Raw genomic sequence first — 16,383 nt, 5'->3', positions numbered from 1 at the left:
TATGTAGGGTACAGAGCCACTCAGTGGGCACAGCTCTGGGTGTGGGGCTGTTGTGGGTGCAGAGCCATGGGGCTGCCTGCACCGTACGGTGTGTGAAGCCATACGGGCTGCATGGGGCGTGCCGGGCCATATAGTGTGCAGTACGGTGTGCAGCACCACAAAATGTGCACCCTGTGCAGCAAAGCGTGCAGTGCAGCACAGCATGCAGCACCCTACAGCGTGCAGCACCCTACAAGATGAAGCACAGCACCCTACAGCGTGCAGGGCAGCGTGCAGCACCCTACAGCACGCAGCACCCTACAGCCTGCAGCTCAGCACCCTACTCCAGCACCGTACCTACTTGCAACCTGCTTGCAGCTCCCTACAGCTCGCTGGGCTCCTGCTCGCTCCCCCTTGTGGGAACAGCACCGCCCAGCACCGTCCCCTTGCAGCGGGATGGGGACCCCAAGCAGAGGGGCAGGAGCCTGCAGCCTGTAGGGCCCAGCTGTGCCCGGGCAGGGAGGGTGCTCGGTGCTGCCAGCCCTGCCTGATCCCCCTGACACCACACTGGGGACCCCATCTGTCAGACCCCAAGGTGATGTTTTGGGATTCCTCATTTGCCACCCTGTTTTGTGGGGCCCAATTCCATCGCCCCGAGGACTGGGAAATGCTCTCGCATTTCACTGGGAGCACGCCAGGCTGAATGGGACTTAGAGGTGACAGCACCCTGCCAATGGGGCTTTTTTTGGCTGCCACGGTGCTGCCGGGGCAGGTTTGGGGGATGCTTCAGCCCCCGAGCTCATCAGGAGCGATTGAAAGCTGTCCTTGGTGTGCATGCAGAGCCTGCTGCTCCTGGGGAGGCTGCGCAGAGATTCCCACAACCCAACCACCCCAAAACTCGTGGGTCCCATCTTTCCCTGGTCCTACTAGGACGTGACGCTCACGTGTGGGGCTGCTGCAGCCCAAACGCAGCTCCCAGGGGACTCGGATGAATCAGACGGGGAAACGGGGATGGAGAAAAAGGGCTGGAAAAAAAGGGGGACAGGGAAATGACGCAGCCGGCGGGTGAGCCCACGTGTGGCAGCATCACCACGAGCCATCCTGTGCCCTTTTCTATCGGGGCCCCCATCTCGCAGGGGGATGGGAGCAGCTGCCGGGGCCAACCGTGCTATCTCACAGGCCTGTGGTTTGGCATCTAGCACAGCCCCGGCACGAACACCCCGCTGCCTCCCCGCCTGCCGGGGGTTTAACGTCCCCAGCCTGCGGCTCCTGGTGCCGCGTTTTCGCTTTTCATCTCCTCGCCTGCTTCGATCGAGGGCGAAGCCGGCGGAGGCGGGCGCACGGTTTCCTTCCTCCCCGCTGCGCCGCGGCGCCCGGCCGGGCATCCCGCCCCGTGCCAGGACCCGCAGCCTTCGGGTCCCCGAGGTGGCTCCACCGCGGTGGCAAAAGGAGCTGGCAGAGCCCCGGAGCTGTGACTTTGGCACGGCCAGGGCAGGATCCGGCCCCATAGGCAAAGTGTTGGTGCGGGAGGGGTGATCCTGGCACCACCGCAGTGCCTGAAGCACCAGCACTGGGCCCACGAGGCAGGGCGGCCATCCCAAAGCAGACCCCGTGGCCACCTCTGCCTCACACCATGATCACGGCCAGAACCACCACTTCTGCCTGCCTCCAAAAACAGCTCTGGGAGCACTGAAGGACGGAGCGAAGCATCCTGTCCTCGCTCAGGGCACAGCCCTGCTGTGGGGTGGCCTGATCCTGCAGCCCAGATCCACCACGGGGCCGGCTCGGAGCCCTGCCAGCAGCGACCCCAAAAGACATCCCCTGCAAATTCCCCTGGCTGGGGCACCCCGACACCAACCCGCAGGCACAGGGCGGGACGGGACAAGGACGGTTGAGGGAAATTAACGTAAAATAACATAAAATCACGTAAAATAACGTAAAATATATACAGAGAGCTCAGCACGCCCGGCCCCACCGAGCCACCGCCGGCCCCGAGCGGGGCTGAGCCCAGCCTGGGGGACGTGTGCCACGATGGCATCTGTCCGTCTGTCTGTCCGTCCATCCGTACTATAGGTTGGTGATGTACACCTCCAGCCCGTTGGCAGCCGGCCTGCCGGAGGCTCGCCGGGATTCCCCTGCCCAAATTTCGCCGACGCTTTCGTAGAGGTTCTCGTGGGGACTGGGCTTCCCCGCCTTGTCCCGCTTCGTCGGCTTCTTCCAGGTCACATCCACGGCCTCGTAGTCCGGGTCGGGGCCTCGGGATCGGGCAGTCCAGGCCCTTTCGTTGATGGATTCGTAGCAGGGCTCGGGGAGGGGGGCCGCGGACCAGCAGCCAGCCTGGGGGGGCTCCTCCTGGGCTGGGGGCAACTGCCCGGCCCCCCCTTGCCCCGCAGCCCTCGGGGAGGCAGCGGGGCCCTGGCTCTTCTTCTTGGTGGCTTTGCACACCGTGGAGTACATGTCCTCCACCTGCGGAGGGAAGGGGGTGTTTTTTTTTGGGGGGGGGATGACCCCAGGGTGTCCCCCCCCAGGGTATTCCCACACCCAGGACCCCCAGTGCCTGGCACAGCCCCCAGCGGGGTGACGGCACCCATGGGTCCCCCGCTTTGTGCACCACCTGGGAACCTTTTGCAGGGCACGGAGCAGCACCCGGGCATCGCTCCCTGCATCTTGGCTCCATCCTGCCCCCCCAGCTCTATCCTGCACCCCCCACCCCCCAAAAAAAAGCTCCTGTTAACACAGAGCAGCCTTCGGCTACCCTTCTCCAGACAGGGACGTTACGGGGAGGCTGCTCTGCGCCCCCCCACCCGGTGAACCTCCCCCAGCACCGTACCTTCAGCTGGGGGGGGGCATTGCCTGCACCCTCCCAGCACCGTGGGGCTGCAGGGGGCCCCCCCACGGCCCCATCCTGCTCCTCGCTGGGCGCCGTCCTCTTCACCTTGCGGACGCAGGCGTAGTCACCGGCCCCGCGCCTGGCTTGTGGGGGGGACCCCCGGGTCCCCGTGGGCGCGGGGGGCAGCATGGGGGTGTCCTCTCCCCCCCCTACTGCCAGGCACTCGTAGACCGTGTCCTGCGCCGGGTGTCGCGGTGGGGCGAAGAGCAGGTTGGAGTAGGTCTGGTCGGGGGCCGGGGGCTCGGGGACGGGGATTTGGGGCAGCTCGCGGTGCAGGAGGACGCTGACGCCGGAGCTGTGCAGGGAGTCAGAGCCCGGGGGGGCCGAGGGTGGGGGGAAATCCAGGCTGGCCGGTCGCTGGTCTGCGGGGAGAGCGGAGATGGGGGCACGGGGATGGAGCAGGCACCGTGGGGTGTCCCCCCCCACCCCAAAACCCCAAGCTCTGGGGGCACTCACTGTCATCCCTGGCCTTCACCCGGTACAGCTCGTGCAGCTTCGTGTCCGACTTGCTGAGCGAGCGCAGCTGCGTCTGCCTGAGCAGGGACTGCGGGGGGGACACACGCAGGGATCAGGCTCTGGCTGGGATGCCCGGAGCCCCCCCCCTCGTTCCGAGCCTGCCCCCCACCCCACCCCACCCCAGCTTACCTCGTCCACCAGCTTCACCCCATCCGGAGGGACCTTCTTCCTCCTGCCCTGGCTGTGGGAGAAGCAGGAGTGAGCTGGCAGGAGGCTGGGCAGCAGACACCCAGAGCCCTGGCATCACCATGCGCCCCCCCCCAAGCAGCAGCACCCCCAAACCCACCCCCCAGCTCCACCTCCATCCCAAACCCCGCTGGGCGTGCGGCTCCGGCACCCTGGGACCCCCCGAGTACCCCCCAGCATCACCTCCCCACGGGTAGCTCAGTCCCGTGGGCTCCCCCGAGGCCACAGCCTCACCCCCAGACCATCTCCTTTGGGTGCAGGACCCCCATTTGGTGGGTAGCCAGGGTCCGGAGGGGGGGAAAGCAGCCCCAAAATGCACCCCCAGTGTTGGGGGTGAGGTGCGTACCGGCGGCAGGCAGCGCACAGGGCGCCCACGTAGACCAGGAGGCCGAGCAGGGCCAGGGCAGCGAGCAGGGCCGGCAGGAGGGGGGGTCCCGGCAGCCCCTCGCCGTGGACTAAAGCCATGGGGGGGCCACTTCCGAAACCGCCGTGGGTCAAGCCCTGGGGAGAGAAAACACCAGTGGGGGCCACGCATCCTGCGCTGCGGCTCCCACCGCCCTGCCACCATTCCTTGTGGGGCCCCACCAAGCAGCCGGCTCCCCGGAGGCTTCCCCGAAAATCTGGGGGGGTTTGGGGGGAGCAGGCACTGGGGACCCCATTTTCTGGCCAGCTGCTGCCTTCCTGGAGGCTCCAATTCTGCTCAGCAAGGTGTAAACGCCCCACAGTGGGTGCTCTGCTTCTGGACGGCAAAGCTCTAGATTTTGGTTCTTTTTAGAAAAGAACCAACACAGAACTCAAGCTCCCAGGATCTTAATTTGGAGACTCGCAGGAGACGCCCCAGAAGCACCACGGGGCTTTCTGGGGACACCAGGGCCGGGCACTGACCGCGGAGGTGGGGCAGAAAAGTGGGGAAATATTTGACGAGGTCACCGAGATGCCGGGGACAGCAAGGGCCCCCGAGGCTGGCTGCGATGACCGGGAGGGTGCAGGTCGTGGTGTGGCCCAGGGGACACAAAGAAGGGGAGGATTGGGCTTCCCGGAACGGGGGAGAGCTTCATCCCTGCATCCCAGGGGGGGGACACACACCGGGGCACCCCCCTGCTGCAGCAGCTCCGCGCCCACGCCAGCTCCTCGCACAGACCCCGTGCACCCTCCTGCACCAGCACCCTGAGCTCACTGCTGCAGCTGCAAAGGAGCAGAAAACACCCAGGAACACGAGGTGGGGAGGTGTCAGGGAGCCCTGCATGCAGAGCAGAGGCTCCCCAGCCCTCCAGGAGCCCCCACCCGTCCCAGCAGGGCTCTCAACCCATCCGTCGGCGTTCACCGAGCACCGACAACACCCAACGTCCCTGTCCCTGCTTGGCTTTTGGTGTGCTGCAAAGCCCAGAGCAAAAGCGGCCACCATGTCACCCGCACCGATGTCAGAGATGGCAGCGGGGGCTGCTCCTTGATCCCTGTGCCCCCAGAAGGGGTGGTGAGCTCCTAGGGATGCGTGTGCCAGCATCGGGAAACGCACGGTGTGAAAAGAGAGACGCAGGAAGAAGTGGTGCAAAGATGATGCCATCAGGGAGGCGGGCAGCACGGTCCCCACGGGGCACCTCCAGGCCTCTTACCTTCATCCCTTTCTTAATCCTGACCCCAGTGATCAGAGGAAGCCCGGCGAGAAGCCCAGGCCCCCTTGTAGGAATCCCAAACACTGATCCAGGCCCTGCTGCTCCCCTCAGCCCCGTTCCTGCTCGCTGAGCCCAACCCAGCACCGAGGGGCATCCGCAACGCACCCAAAGCTCAGGCTCCTCTCCCCAAGACGTGCCACTCATCCCCCGAGAGCATCACGGGCCAGGGAAGGACCTCAGGAGCTGAGATTTGCCCCCACCGAGGGACACATCTCACCCCCGCGCTCCTGGTGCCACACACGAGCACGTTGGGTGCGCCTTTACCCAGATAAACGGGCAAGTCTCGGCCCTTTTTATCTGAGAACTTCCCACACCTTTGGAAACTTCTCCGACTTCACAGCCTTAACCCCTGGAGAGCAATTATTTCGATGCAGAAACGGAGACAGAGACGTGGAGGGGACCAACCGGGCTGGACAGACTGGCTTAGATCAGAGCTGGGAAGGAAACCCTGCTCTCTGCTCAACGACGTTTTAATTAGACAACACGGCTTTTCTGTCTGAGCATACATTATTCGGATTACCTGCCACACAGGCAGGCGCTGGAGACAATCCTGGCTGAACTCGTTTGGCTCATTACAGCCACAGGATCACAGGCTGCCAAAGGAGCTGCACCCAGGGCAGGAGGGAAGAGCAGGCTCCCAAGCTGGGCGGACAAAATTACAACGAGGTGCAAGGGCCGGAGGCTGACGGCAAATCGGAGTCGAAGCGTGAACTTTGAAGGCCGAGGAAAGCACACGCGGGGACAGCCGGTCCCACAGCAGCTGGGTTTTCCAGCCTTGAAATTTTCAGGTTCAAACACGAGGATGCTTCCTGAGCCGGGGTTAACGCGGAGAAATTCTCCTGACCTACTTTGCCAATCCTCGCCTTTGTGCAGGAGGGTCTGGGGTTGCTCTCGAGCTGCCGACCTAAGAAAACGTCTCCGGCACATTCAGGTCCAGCAGTCACTGGGAGAAAGCACTTTGGGGACAATGTGTGGGTTCCCCCAGAATTACAAATCGGAGCCCCGACGCTGGAAAACCCAGTGCCCGACCCAGGCTGCTGAGACGAGACCGAGCAGGTTCGCCAGACGAGGATTTCGACAGCGCTCCTGAAACGTGCAACTGAATTTCCTGCCAATAAAGCCGTGAATCTCCACGTCCCGGGGCCATCCTTTGGGGCAAGAGACTCGGCAGACGGCGTTTCGCAAGGCGCTGGCTCCACGGGCCCAGATGGTTTTGATGGCAGCAGGTCCTTGGGTGCGACCCGCGGCGCCCCGAGGAGGCCCGGCTCCATTTCGTGACAGCCGAGCACGAAGTGGGCTCGTGACTGCAGGACGTGCGAGTTCGTTTGTTTCTTCGCTGGGCTTCGTGACCAAGAAATTAAATTTCCTAGAAAATTCAAAGTTCTGCTGCTGACAGCGATCCATCTAGCCTGATAAGAGCGCGTGCGATGCTCGGCACAAGGGGAAGGGCAGTCCAAGAAACCACTGCGAGCGTATTTGCAGGGAAGCAGGACAAACATTCGGAGCCGATTTCCACCTGTGATGGTGGCCAGGGCTGCAGCTGACACAGCCTTGGTACCCTGGGGACTTGTACTGAAAAAAGGCTCGAGAAGCAGAAGTAGATTTTAGGGTGTTGTTGGTTTTTTTTTCCAATTACGAAGTGAAAGCCTCGTAGCAGTTACTCACCGATGCTTAACCTGCCCGAGATCATGGGATGCGATCAGTAGATCTTAAAAATATTTCAAGTGAGGAGCAGGCACAAGGTTTCACTCCCTTCACTTGTGTTTCTGCGGGAGAGGCAGGCTCTGAGGAGGTTTCACAGCCGAGCACCTGCCGAGGCATTTCATGCAGAAAGGGCCAACGGCTGTTTCTAAACCCAAAAGGCTATTTCAGACCCAAACCTCACAAAACTTGGACGAACTCCTCTAAGTCCCGGCCGCTGCTGATGTGCTGGACTGGCTTTTGAGAAAAAAATCATCCTAAAACCTTCCGGCAAGTGACCCTTCTGTCCACGCCGTGTGGCTCCGGTTGAGGCTGTGATCGTTTCGGCGTTCTCCTTCCTTCCCAGCCTCGTGTGACCGCTGGAAGCACTAGGATTTTCTGCAGAGCTGAGCCTCAGCAGGACCCCAGCTCCACCGCGACCTCGGTGCTGCAGTGGGAGGAAGCCAGGTTCCAGTAGGCAGTACGAGGGCAGGCAGGAGATGCAGGTTGTTGTTTTTTTTTTTTTCTCTCCAGAATCGCCTGCCTACCTCTGTGGTTTGCTTGCCACAAATTCAGCACGGTTTGACATAATTTCAGATGAACCGAAGGCAGCGTTTCAGCGATCGCACTCTCTCAAGCCTCTGTAGACCCCACCTGCAGCCAGGAGCTCAGCATTTCCCCCCCAAAGAGCTCTTCCGGATGCAAGCAAAAGCTCTAAGCTTCCCTCCCTACAAAGTAGCTGATTTTCCTTTTTTTGGAGAAAAAAAAATAATAAAAACCGTCCCATAACTCCTGAACTAAACAACTTGTTCACCATGGAAGTGCTCTGCTCCCCCTCAGCCCCAGGATTTGAGCCCTGGGATCCCAGCATTGCTGCCTCGTTCGAGCCCTTTGCTTCCTTTCCGAGCCCAGATGCTACCAGAGTGACAAACCATTAAGCTGCACCAAGCCTGCCGAGTTCCCCGCAGCTGGGTCAAAGTTTTACCCGGCCAACGCTTCAACTCCGAAGCATTAAAAATATGAAGCCTGCCTGTCGAGTCCAGCTAGCCGCAACAGCACCTCTGCCGGGGCTGCAGCGTGGATTAAAGCTATTTCCAGCCCCTGGTTTAGATGCAGGCACCCAAGTTTGCCAGGCGAGAAAGTAACCAGCACTTACTTGCAGAAACTCAAAAGCCGGTGAGCGGGAACAGAAATCCAGTCATGTTCTCTTCCTTGCCAGTCAGCCCGGAGAGCTTCGTTCCCTTTACTCCGTGGAATTAGTCCTAATTAGCAGCTCCCAAAGATTTCGAGCATCTCGATGCCAGCTCTCCCGCTCCTCTTCAGCTCGCTCTCGAGCAGGCAGCTCTGTGCAGATACCATGCAGCACAATACCACAGCTCGCTTCCTGGCCTGCAGAGGTTGTTGCTTCACCCGGCGGGAGGCTGGGTTTCTCCCCGCCTTGGCTCTGCGAGCAGCGCTGCAAACGGGCTCTGCAGGCACCCAGCACGCACGAGCACCCTCTGCCGCTCCCCTGCTCCCACCCAGCTGGTTTTGGAGGCAGCCGCCTGTCCCCGGGTGGATATAAGGCAAGGAACTTGCTACACGTGATCGTTACCTTGCAAATGAACAGCGCCTAACGAGGACAGAGGGGAAAAAAAAAACAACAAAACACAATAAACCCAAAACTTTTTTCACCAGGGACTTGAACTGTCCCAGGTGGGAGGCAGCAGCCACTGGAATGGAAGTCTGACAAGGGAAGCTGAGGGAAATCCAAAAAGGGTGGAAACACAAGGCAGCTGATACCCTCAGCTGTTATGGAGGTGATACTGGACAGTGTTGGAGCACAAAATAAACCCAAGAAATTTCTCACCCCGGCTCAGCTCGTGGCACAGCCCACTTCAGCAAGCACCCGTGCTGAGCTGGGTGCCCTGATCCCCATCACCACTCAAGAGTGGGAAATGAAGGGGAGGGAAGGGCACTGAGCAGCCCGTGTTAAACCCCGAGTTAAACCCAGAGCATGGAGAGCACAAATTCAGAACAATGAGGAGACCACAGCCAATTCAGACAGAAAGCCGTGGATGCCCACGTGCTCGAGGCGCTCCACGAGCCCTTCACATCTGCACGGTGCCCATCGCAACAGGACCCAAGCTCGCCGAGAGGAAAGAGACACTAAGAGGCTTCCTGAAGACATTCACCTTGTTTATTTTTGCTGTCGCTCTGTGTTTTCTGAGGTGTGTCTGCAGTAATGCTCAATCACACAGGGCTTCTGCAGCTCTGATCGTATCTCCTTCAGCCTTAGATTTTCTGGTTAGCTTGGCAGTGAATCAGACAGGTCTGGCCCTACAAGGTGGTGCAGCCCTGCCCAGGCTGACAGCTTCAGAATTTTCTTAGAAACAGATTAAAAAGAGGTGGCATTAAGGGAGCAGAACTTTTCGTGAGAAAAATGACTCACGGAATAAAAGGAAACAGATTATTTTTTTTTAAATTAAGAAAAAAAAAAAATGTGTCCTTAAGATACTGGCATGAAATTGCAAACCTTTTTTTTTTTAAAAAAAAAAAAAACACAACACAATTACAATGCACAAGTCCCACCAGAAAGAGAGTCTGATGAAACCACCAGCTCCCCCGTGGGGAGCGCTGGCTGCTGCTAACCCCGAATACAACCCTGGGGAGAAGACATCCTTCGTGGCTGAGGACTGTCTGTGGTGCAGGGAAGGGCACTTGGCTTGTGTCCTGCTTCCAGCACAGCCCGAGGCTCTCCCCGGGGCAGAGCCGTGCGCTCAGCACACGCACACTTCCCATCTTTGTGCTCACCCAGGGCCTGGTCTGAGCTGGGAGTGGGTCCTGAGGGTTTTTCATAAAAGGAGCTGTGTTCAGAGGGCCACTTGGGACAGAAAAACTCAAGGAACAGCGGCAGAAGCACAAGGTTCCCCGTAGAGATGTCCCATAGAGATGTTCCCATCTTGGAGGTTTGAGGACCTGTTACTCTGCTGCCTAATTCTCCCCTCTTTGGCACTCTGCTTGTGGAACCAGGCAGCTTTCTACGCCAAGTTAGGCTAGAGCATGTCCTAGGGATGCTCCTACAGTCAAACTGGAGAAATATGATTCGTGAGGCCCCCGGTACCACCTGAGCTGCCACTTTTCCATCTAGGCGTTACACCAGGTTTACAAGAAACTGCTCTTAAAAAACAGAGTTCTCCGAGAAATCCCAGAGCACAGAAGGGATGGCAGAGCGCAGCTGAAGCCGTTTGCCATGGCTGGTTTGTTGTTTTGCACCCAGCACGCGCCTTTTTCTGCTCTGCCACAACGTGCCCGGGACCCTGCCTCCGCTTGTCTTCATCAGTTGGCTGCAAACACAAGCCACAGCTGATGGCAGGATGTGGGGCTTTCAAAGCCCCTCCTCGGCTGCTTCGCTGCCAGCAGCGTTATCACCCGAGCAGCTACGCGCCCTGGATGGAGGTGCTGCCGCAGTGATAACAGGAAAGAAGTGTGCAAGACAGCAGAGAACCGTATTTCTGGGAGCTGGTCCTTACACAAGGCTCAGGGCTGGACGGATGTGCGCTTTTCCCCCCTCCCAGCAGAGCTCAGAAGCAGCAAGTTTTGGAAACCGCTGCTTTTCAGCCCAATTTTCAGGCCGGGCAGGCAGACCGAGAGCCAGAAGAGCAGGGTGGCTCACACCCAGGCTCGAAGGCCACGAGCACAGGGGCTGGCTAGAAAGATAATCACTGCAGGCAACCGCCTCCCTCGGAGCCTAGAACTCAGTCATCTTCTTGTGAGTGTCTGCTTTCTTCTGCTCCCGCTGCAGACTGGCTTCCTGCGCCTGCAGCTGCCCCAGCTGTTTGTGAGCGTTAGCCAGCTTCTCCTCCAGCTGAGCAGTCGCAATGCTGTGCCTGAAAGCAAAAAGCATGACAGCAACGTCACCCTGCACGGTAAAGCCAGAGGCTCGTCCCCATCCCAGAGGGTTTTCCCCTTTCCTAGGGGATTAGCACAAGGAAGAGAGGAAGGCTCTGATGCTCAGCACAGCCTCGACTGGAAAATGTCCTCGTGTGATGCTGCAGAGCTGGGCGTGGGGAGGAAAAGACCCAGCCCCTTCCCTCAGAGAGCTCCTCTTTTCCCCACAGCCTGAATTCCAGGCAAAGGACCCCAGACACATCTGTCGGTGCCCAAACTGGGCTGAAACACACATTAAAAGCTCTCCTCTCTACTTCCCCTCAGCTCTCCTCTACACATTTGTTCCCCCTGCACCTCATTTCAAGCCCATCCCTTCTCAGACACACCACGAGCCCTCATTTCCCCCTGCAGCCCCAGAGAGAATTTTCTCCTACCGGCCAATGTTGCGCGCCAGGGCCTGCTGGATTCCTCTGATATCCTTCTGCGTTTGTTCAATCTTCTCCATTGTCTGGAAGAGGCGGACACTCAGGGCCTTCTTGGTGCTTTTACTAGCATGGTAGATCTCTTTGCTGTTCCTCTCAGGCAGTGCCACACCTCCGGCCTTCTCCCCACTGCTTTTCCCTCTCAGTTTCTCGTTCAAAAAGTCAAACACGTTGCGGGGTGGCTTGCGGCTGCCTGCAGAGGCCCTGCCAGTGTTATTTCCCTTTGCCCGGCATTTCTTCGAGTTGCCGGGGTCCAGCCTCCCCTGTTTCTTCTTCTGAAGCACCTCGGCGCACTGGTCGAGGGATTTCCCTCGAGGAAGGACCACGGCCTGCACCGGCTCCACTCGGCCCTCAGAATTCTTCCCCAGCCCTGAAAAGCAGAGGCCGTGAGACACCGAGCGATTACCCAAGGAAGGACATCCCCTCTCCAAGCCACTTCCCACCACAAATTGAGTGACAAGCTTACACAAAACAGGCTTTTGGGGTACAAAATGCTGTAACCACCAGCAGAGGGGGAGCAGCACAAACCACAGCACGTCGGTGGATGTGACAGCAGGAGCTTTACTGCAGAAGATCGGCAGTAAAAGCCCCAAGGCCATCCATCAGGCCAGTTTCTGTGAAACAAGGTTCAGCCTTACATCCTCAGCTTCTCAAGCCAGGTTCTTTTTTAAAACTGGTTTGGTTCCTCTGGGAGAACTGGAGACAAGACTGGCCTCCTAAAGCCCCCAAGGCTCAATGCCATTTGTGTAGTAAGAAGCGAGTTCAGCAGGCTTTGAAGTCTGTGTCTAGAGCCGGGAGATGCCTTAACACAGACATCAGAAGCTTCGTAGATCAGCTCCCTTCTTCCTGAAGCCTTTGAACATCTCACACAACAGTTCTCACGGCTTTAATCATGAACTTGACCATGGCTCGAAATGCCTCCAGTTTCTGCTATTACCATACAGGGGCTGGTGCACACATGTGCCTGTGCTTTGATTAACCACTTACCCCTTCTCGCCTGCTAACACTTCCACCTGGGGGGATTCTTCACAGAGCTTGAGCCTTATCTAACATTTTAGCCTTGTCTAAAATCTTTTTCCTATTAACTAGCTTTAGGGTTCATCACGAGACTGAGATAGAGGCAGTAAGGTCCTTGCACCACCCCGACCACCTTCTCTTACCTTTCCCAAACTCGTATCCCATCTGAGCAAGCAGCTTGGAGCCGATGCCGCGAGTGTGGGCTTCCCAGCCACCAAAGGAGGAGCTGCACGCAGGAGCCCATTCCCCATTCTCCGGGCCCCCCGAATCTATCACTGTGGCACAAAGGAGACAAAACAAGTGAAAAACAGAATCAAAGCTGCTGTGCAAAACTTTTACGAGCGTGAAACCCCTCACAGGGCAGTCACAACCTACTTCTCCCACCACAGAGTCATTCAGAGTCATCCTCCAGCCTTACCTGCTTCCTCCTGAGCTGGCACCTTTACAGACATCACCTTTTTGGTGAGTTACCTAAATGAGATCTCGCTTGATTTAATGCATGCACCACCTCATAGGTCCAGGGAGAATCATCCTTATGTTTCCCTCCTTCCTTCTGGGATGGTCAAACCAACATGTGCCATCCCAGGAAAGTTTGGCACCGACACATGTTAATAGTTATTCGTGCCTCCAGCAGGAGACTCCTCTGGGCAGCACGCTAACGATGTGTTATTAGGATCCAATAACCTCTATTAGGCTGAATTTAAAGAGCTCTAGGACACGAGTTTGTCCCTGTGACATAACTGGGACACAAGCACGGGCACACGGCTGTTTGTGGAAGCTCAGAGAAGCCACCTGGGCTGTGTCAGCTTTCAGCAGTCAAACAGGACACGGCCGGTACTTGTCGAGGCACTGGAAGGTTCAAACACTCCTAATGACTGCAGCCTTGCGCTCTGGTGTCATGCAGCTACACGAAGGTCCCAGAGAGACTTAAAAGTCTCTCGTTATACTTATTAGCTCAGCTCAGCCACCCACATGAAAAAGAGACTCAGAGCTTGAACTCTGCTCTAAAACACTGCGCCCTCTACTTCCACGTGCTGGGAGTTCCCACGGAAACGTCCAACCCTCGTTAAGACACGTAATTGGCAGAAAACAAAGGGCTGGGTTTGCAGCTGTAGCACAACGGATACTTAATGGTCTCTATCTCTCAGCAACAGAGAAAAGAGATTACCCACTCCATCATCAGAAGTGAGACACTCGTAATGAAAGCTTCAGGAGAGCAATTCCAGGTCCCAGACAGGCAGGCAGAGATCACAGGGCGCTTCTGCTCCCACCCTCACCGCTCTCACCTTTGGCGTAACCAGAATCATCAACGCTGTCTTCATCAGATTCAGCAGACGAGGCAGCGTCTTCGCTCCGTAGTGGGGGAATGATGCTGTCCCCTTCCACAACAGCTTCCTTTAGCAGCAGGGAGTCGAACTTCACAGTGTAATAACCACTGTCGATATCTACAGAAGGAAAAGGAAGGAACAAACATTCAGGAAGGCCCAAGGAATACATGTTTAGGAAAAAAAAAAAATCTGGTCTTTCCTTTTGCTTTAGATTTCTGCCTAGAAGGGAGACAAAAGCAATGAGAAGCTATTTCACAACGTCTGGGTTGATACTTCAAGCTTTTTTTTTAAATTAAGATGAAGATGGATCGCTGACAAACAGCACTAAAGAGAAGCTTGACTTGTTCCCTCTGTCCTAGCAATAGCCAAAGAAAGGAAGGAAAGATACGATAAACCCTCACCCTTCCCTTCTCAGGACAGGGATAAGTCTGCATCAACAGCTGACGTGCAAGGCCAGCTCCCTGTTTTTTTGTGTGTGTTTTTTTTTTTTTTTTTTTAAGCAAGAACAGCTTACTGTAATTCTAACCTAATAAGCATGCAAGTTCCTGCATCATCTCTTTCCTTTCAGTGCACTACACAGCTACGTAACCATTTCTGCACATTTCCATGCATTCCTGCTCTGTATGCCATCTTTTTGTCCAACACTCTTTTATTTCCTCCCCTGTTCCCTCCCCAAGCTCAGAACTTTCTCTCAGCCACCTCAAGATTTCCAATTTCAGGCTGGAACCACGTACTCAACTCTTTTCTATTATCAACCAAAACAGTCCAGTTCTATTTAATTAAGCATGGGCGTTCATTTTCCACGCAGAATCCTGGCAGAACACATTCAAACACGACTCACCAGTTATTTTTGCAGTGTACCATATCCCGTCGCTGTGCTTTGCCAGGCAGGCCGAGCCCACCTCCAGAGTGCTCAGGTTGGGCTCCTGAAAGGGCTGAAGCTCCTCCACGGACACCACCTGCCCGTGCGAAAACCTGCCGGAGAAGGTGAATAGGAATTAGATCTACCTCGTTTAAACTGCCTTTAAATTCATTGCAACAGGTTGCCCAGGGTGGTGGTGGGATTGCTGCTGTCCCCGGAGGTGTTTGGGGACAGATGTGGTGCTTAGGGACACGTTTAGGGTGTGGGATGGTTGGATTACAAAACCTTCGATTTTTTTTTTTCCAACCTCAATGATTCTGTAAATTAAAATGTCTCCCCCATTAAAGGGAAGGGGAACAAGTTGTCAGCAGGGGTGAATCTGCACCAGTAGTTACTGGATTGTCACGTGTTATTTCAATGATGAAATTACTCATTTTTCATCTTAAACATATCTTTTATGCCATGTAAAAAAGGAGACATCCCACCCCCAGAGAATTAAGGTTTCTTTGCTAGTGAGATGTCCATTAAAAAAAAAAAAAGACCCTTTGAGATGAACAGGATCACACAGAAATGCAGGTCTGTAGCCCAGCCCCCTGCTCAAAGCACAGCCAGCTCTAGAGGCTGCCCGGGTTGCTCAAGGCCTCATCGAGTTCAGCTCTGAAGGGCTCAAAAGATGGAGCCTCCACAACTTCATGTATTTGGAGCAGCTTACACACCATCGACAAGCAGTCTTTGGTGGTTCTGTTTAACCAATTAACACATTATTAATTTAGCTATTCAAATGACCAGGTAAAACCTCTGCAACTTGCCCACAGGGTTTGCCCTTTCATCTCTGCGTTCGCTGAGGAAAGCAGCCAAACTGATGCCGCTGCTCACCACACACACACCACGCTTTAAAAACATGGCCAAGACAAAATTCCACTGGTTTCAAAACCCAAATGCAGAACATTCAGGGGAATTTCCTCCCTTAGAACAAGGCCTTTGGCAACAGCCAGGCCACAAACCCCCTCCCATTCCTTTTTCTCCTTTACCGACAGTTCTCTTTAAATCTGCATTTGTCATCCAAGAAGAACGGGCACGGCTTCAAAGACTTGTGAGTCGGGTAGAGGTACAGCACTCGGACTCCTGCACTGCCATCTTCCAGGTACTCTGTCCCCACAATCATGGCGTTGTGGTACTCCAGCGTCCCCCAGGAGCTGTAGTACGGGGCTTTAACCTTCATCCCGCTCAACTCCTCCTCCTCCTCCTCCCTGTCAGACTCCTCCTCCTCCTCACTGCCCTTCGATTCCCTTTTGTCCTTGCTCTCATCTCCCTTTGCAGATATCTCGCTGCTTTCAGCCGCAGGCTTGTCATCGCCTCCGAGCTCAGCGATGGCTTCCTTGAAGGCAGCGTACTCCTCATCCTGGGCAGAGCTTTCAGGGTCGGCACCGTGCTCCTGCAGACCTCCCGGCGAGGAAGACGAGGTCGCATTTGTGTCTAGCGTGGCCAGCAGCTTGCTCTTCCTCACGGACACCAGGCTGGCCTCGGTCAGCTCGATCAGCTGCTTCAGATCCTCCTGCAGCTGAACCAGGTCCGACTGCTGCGACGGGTCCAGGCCGGCGCCCAGCGCCAGCTCCACCTGCCTCAGCTGCGCGCTGTAGGCGCTGATCGCGGCCTCCAGGCTCTCCTCGTCCATCCCCGGCACCCTCACGGCTCCTTCGGCCGCCTCCCGCCGGGCACCCGGGGCTCCTCACGGCCTTCCCGGGAGCCTCGGAGCCACCGTGGAGCTGCCTCAGCCCGGGCCCGGCCTCCCCGCACGGCCCCCGCCGCCCTACGGAGCCGCCGCCATGACACCCCGCCGCCTTCCGCCCTCCCGCAACGTCACTTCCGGCTTCTTCCCCCTCCCTCCCAGCGCCGCTCC

At 57.0% G+C, this 16,383-nt stretch overlaps 2 protein-coding genes across 2 annotated transcripts; both read right to left on the bottom strand.

Annotated features, from left to right (window-relative positions):
* Window positions 1–1,886: 1,886 nt before the first annotated feature.
* On the bottom strand, window positions 1,887–8,956 carry LIME1 (Lck interacting transmembrane adaptor 1). The gene is made up of 6 exons (XM_084538175.1): window positions 8,081–8,956; window positions 3,918–4,072; window positions 3,515–3,566; window positions 3,326–3,413; window positions 2,810–3,231; window positions 1,887–2,445 (listed from the first exon to the last, which is right to left on the bottom strand). Exons 2-6 carry the CDS (start codon window positions 4,034–4,036, stop codon window positions 2,047–2,049), a joined length of 1,080 nt encoding a protein of 359 aa, XP_084394301.1. The 5' UTR covers window positions 4,037–4,072; window positions 8,081–8,956; the 3' UTR covers window positions 1,887–2,046.
* Window positions 8,957–9,085: 129 nt separating this feature from the next.
* Window positions 9,086–16,302, bottom strand: ZGPAT (zinc finger CCCH-type and G-patch domain containing). Its single transcript, XM_084538170.1, has 6 exons — window positions 15,515–16,302; window positions 14,463–14,596; window positions 13,580–13,738; window positions 12,437–12,568; window positions 11,229–11,646; window positions 9,086–10,793 (listed from the first exon to the last, which is right to left on the bottom strand). The coding sequence occupies exons 1-6, from the start codon at window positions 16,156–16,158 to the stop codon at window positions 10,655–10,657; spliced, it is 1,626 nt and encodes a 541-aa protein (XP_084394296.1). The 5' UTR covers window positions 16,159–16,302; the 3' UTR covers window positions 9,086–10,654.
* Between the last annotated feature and the right edge of the window lie 81 nt (window positions 16,303–16,383).

This window comes from Aythya ferina (genome assembly GCF_964211825.1).
Source record: "Aythya ferina genome assembly, chromosome: 16".
Lineage (NCBI taxonomy): Eukaryota > Metazoa > Chordata > Aves > Anseriformes > Anatidae > Aythya > Aythya ferina.
The sequence above is the reverse complement of the archived record's forward strand: the minus strand, read 5'-3'. Positions and strand labels throughout refer to the sequence as shown.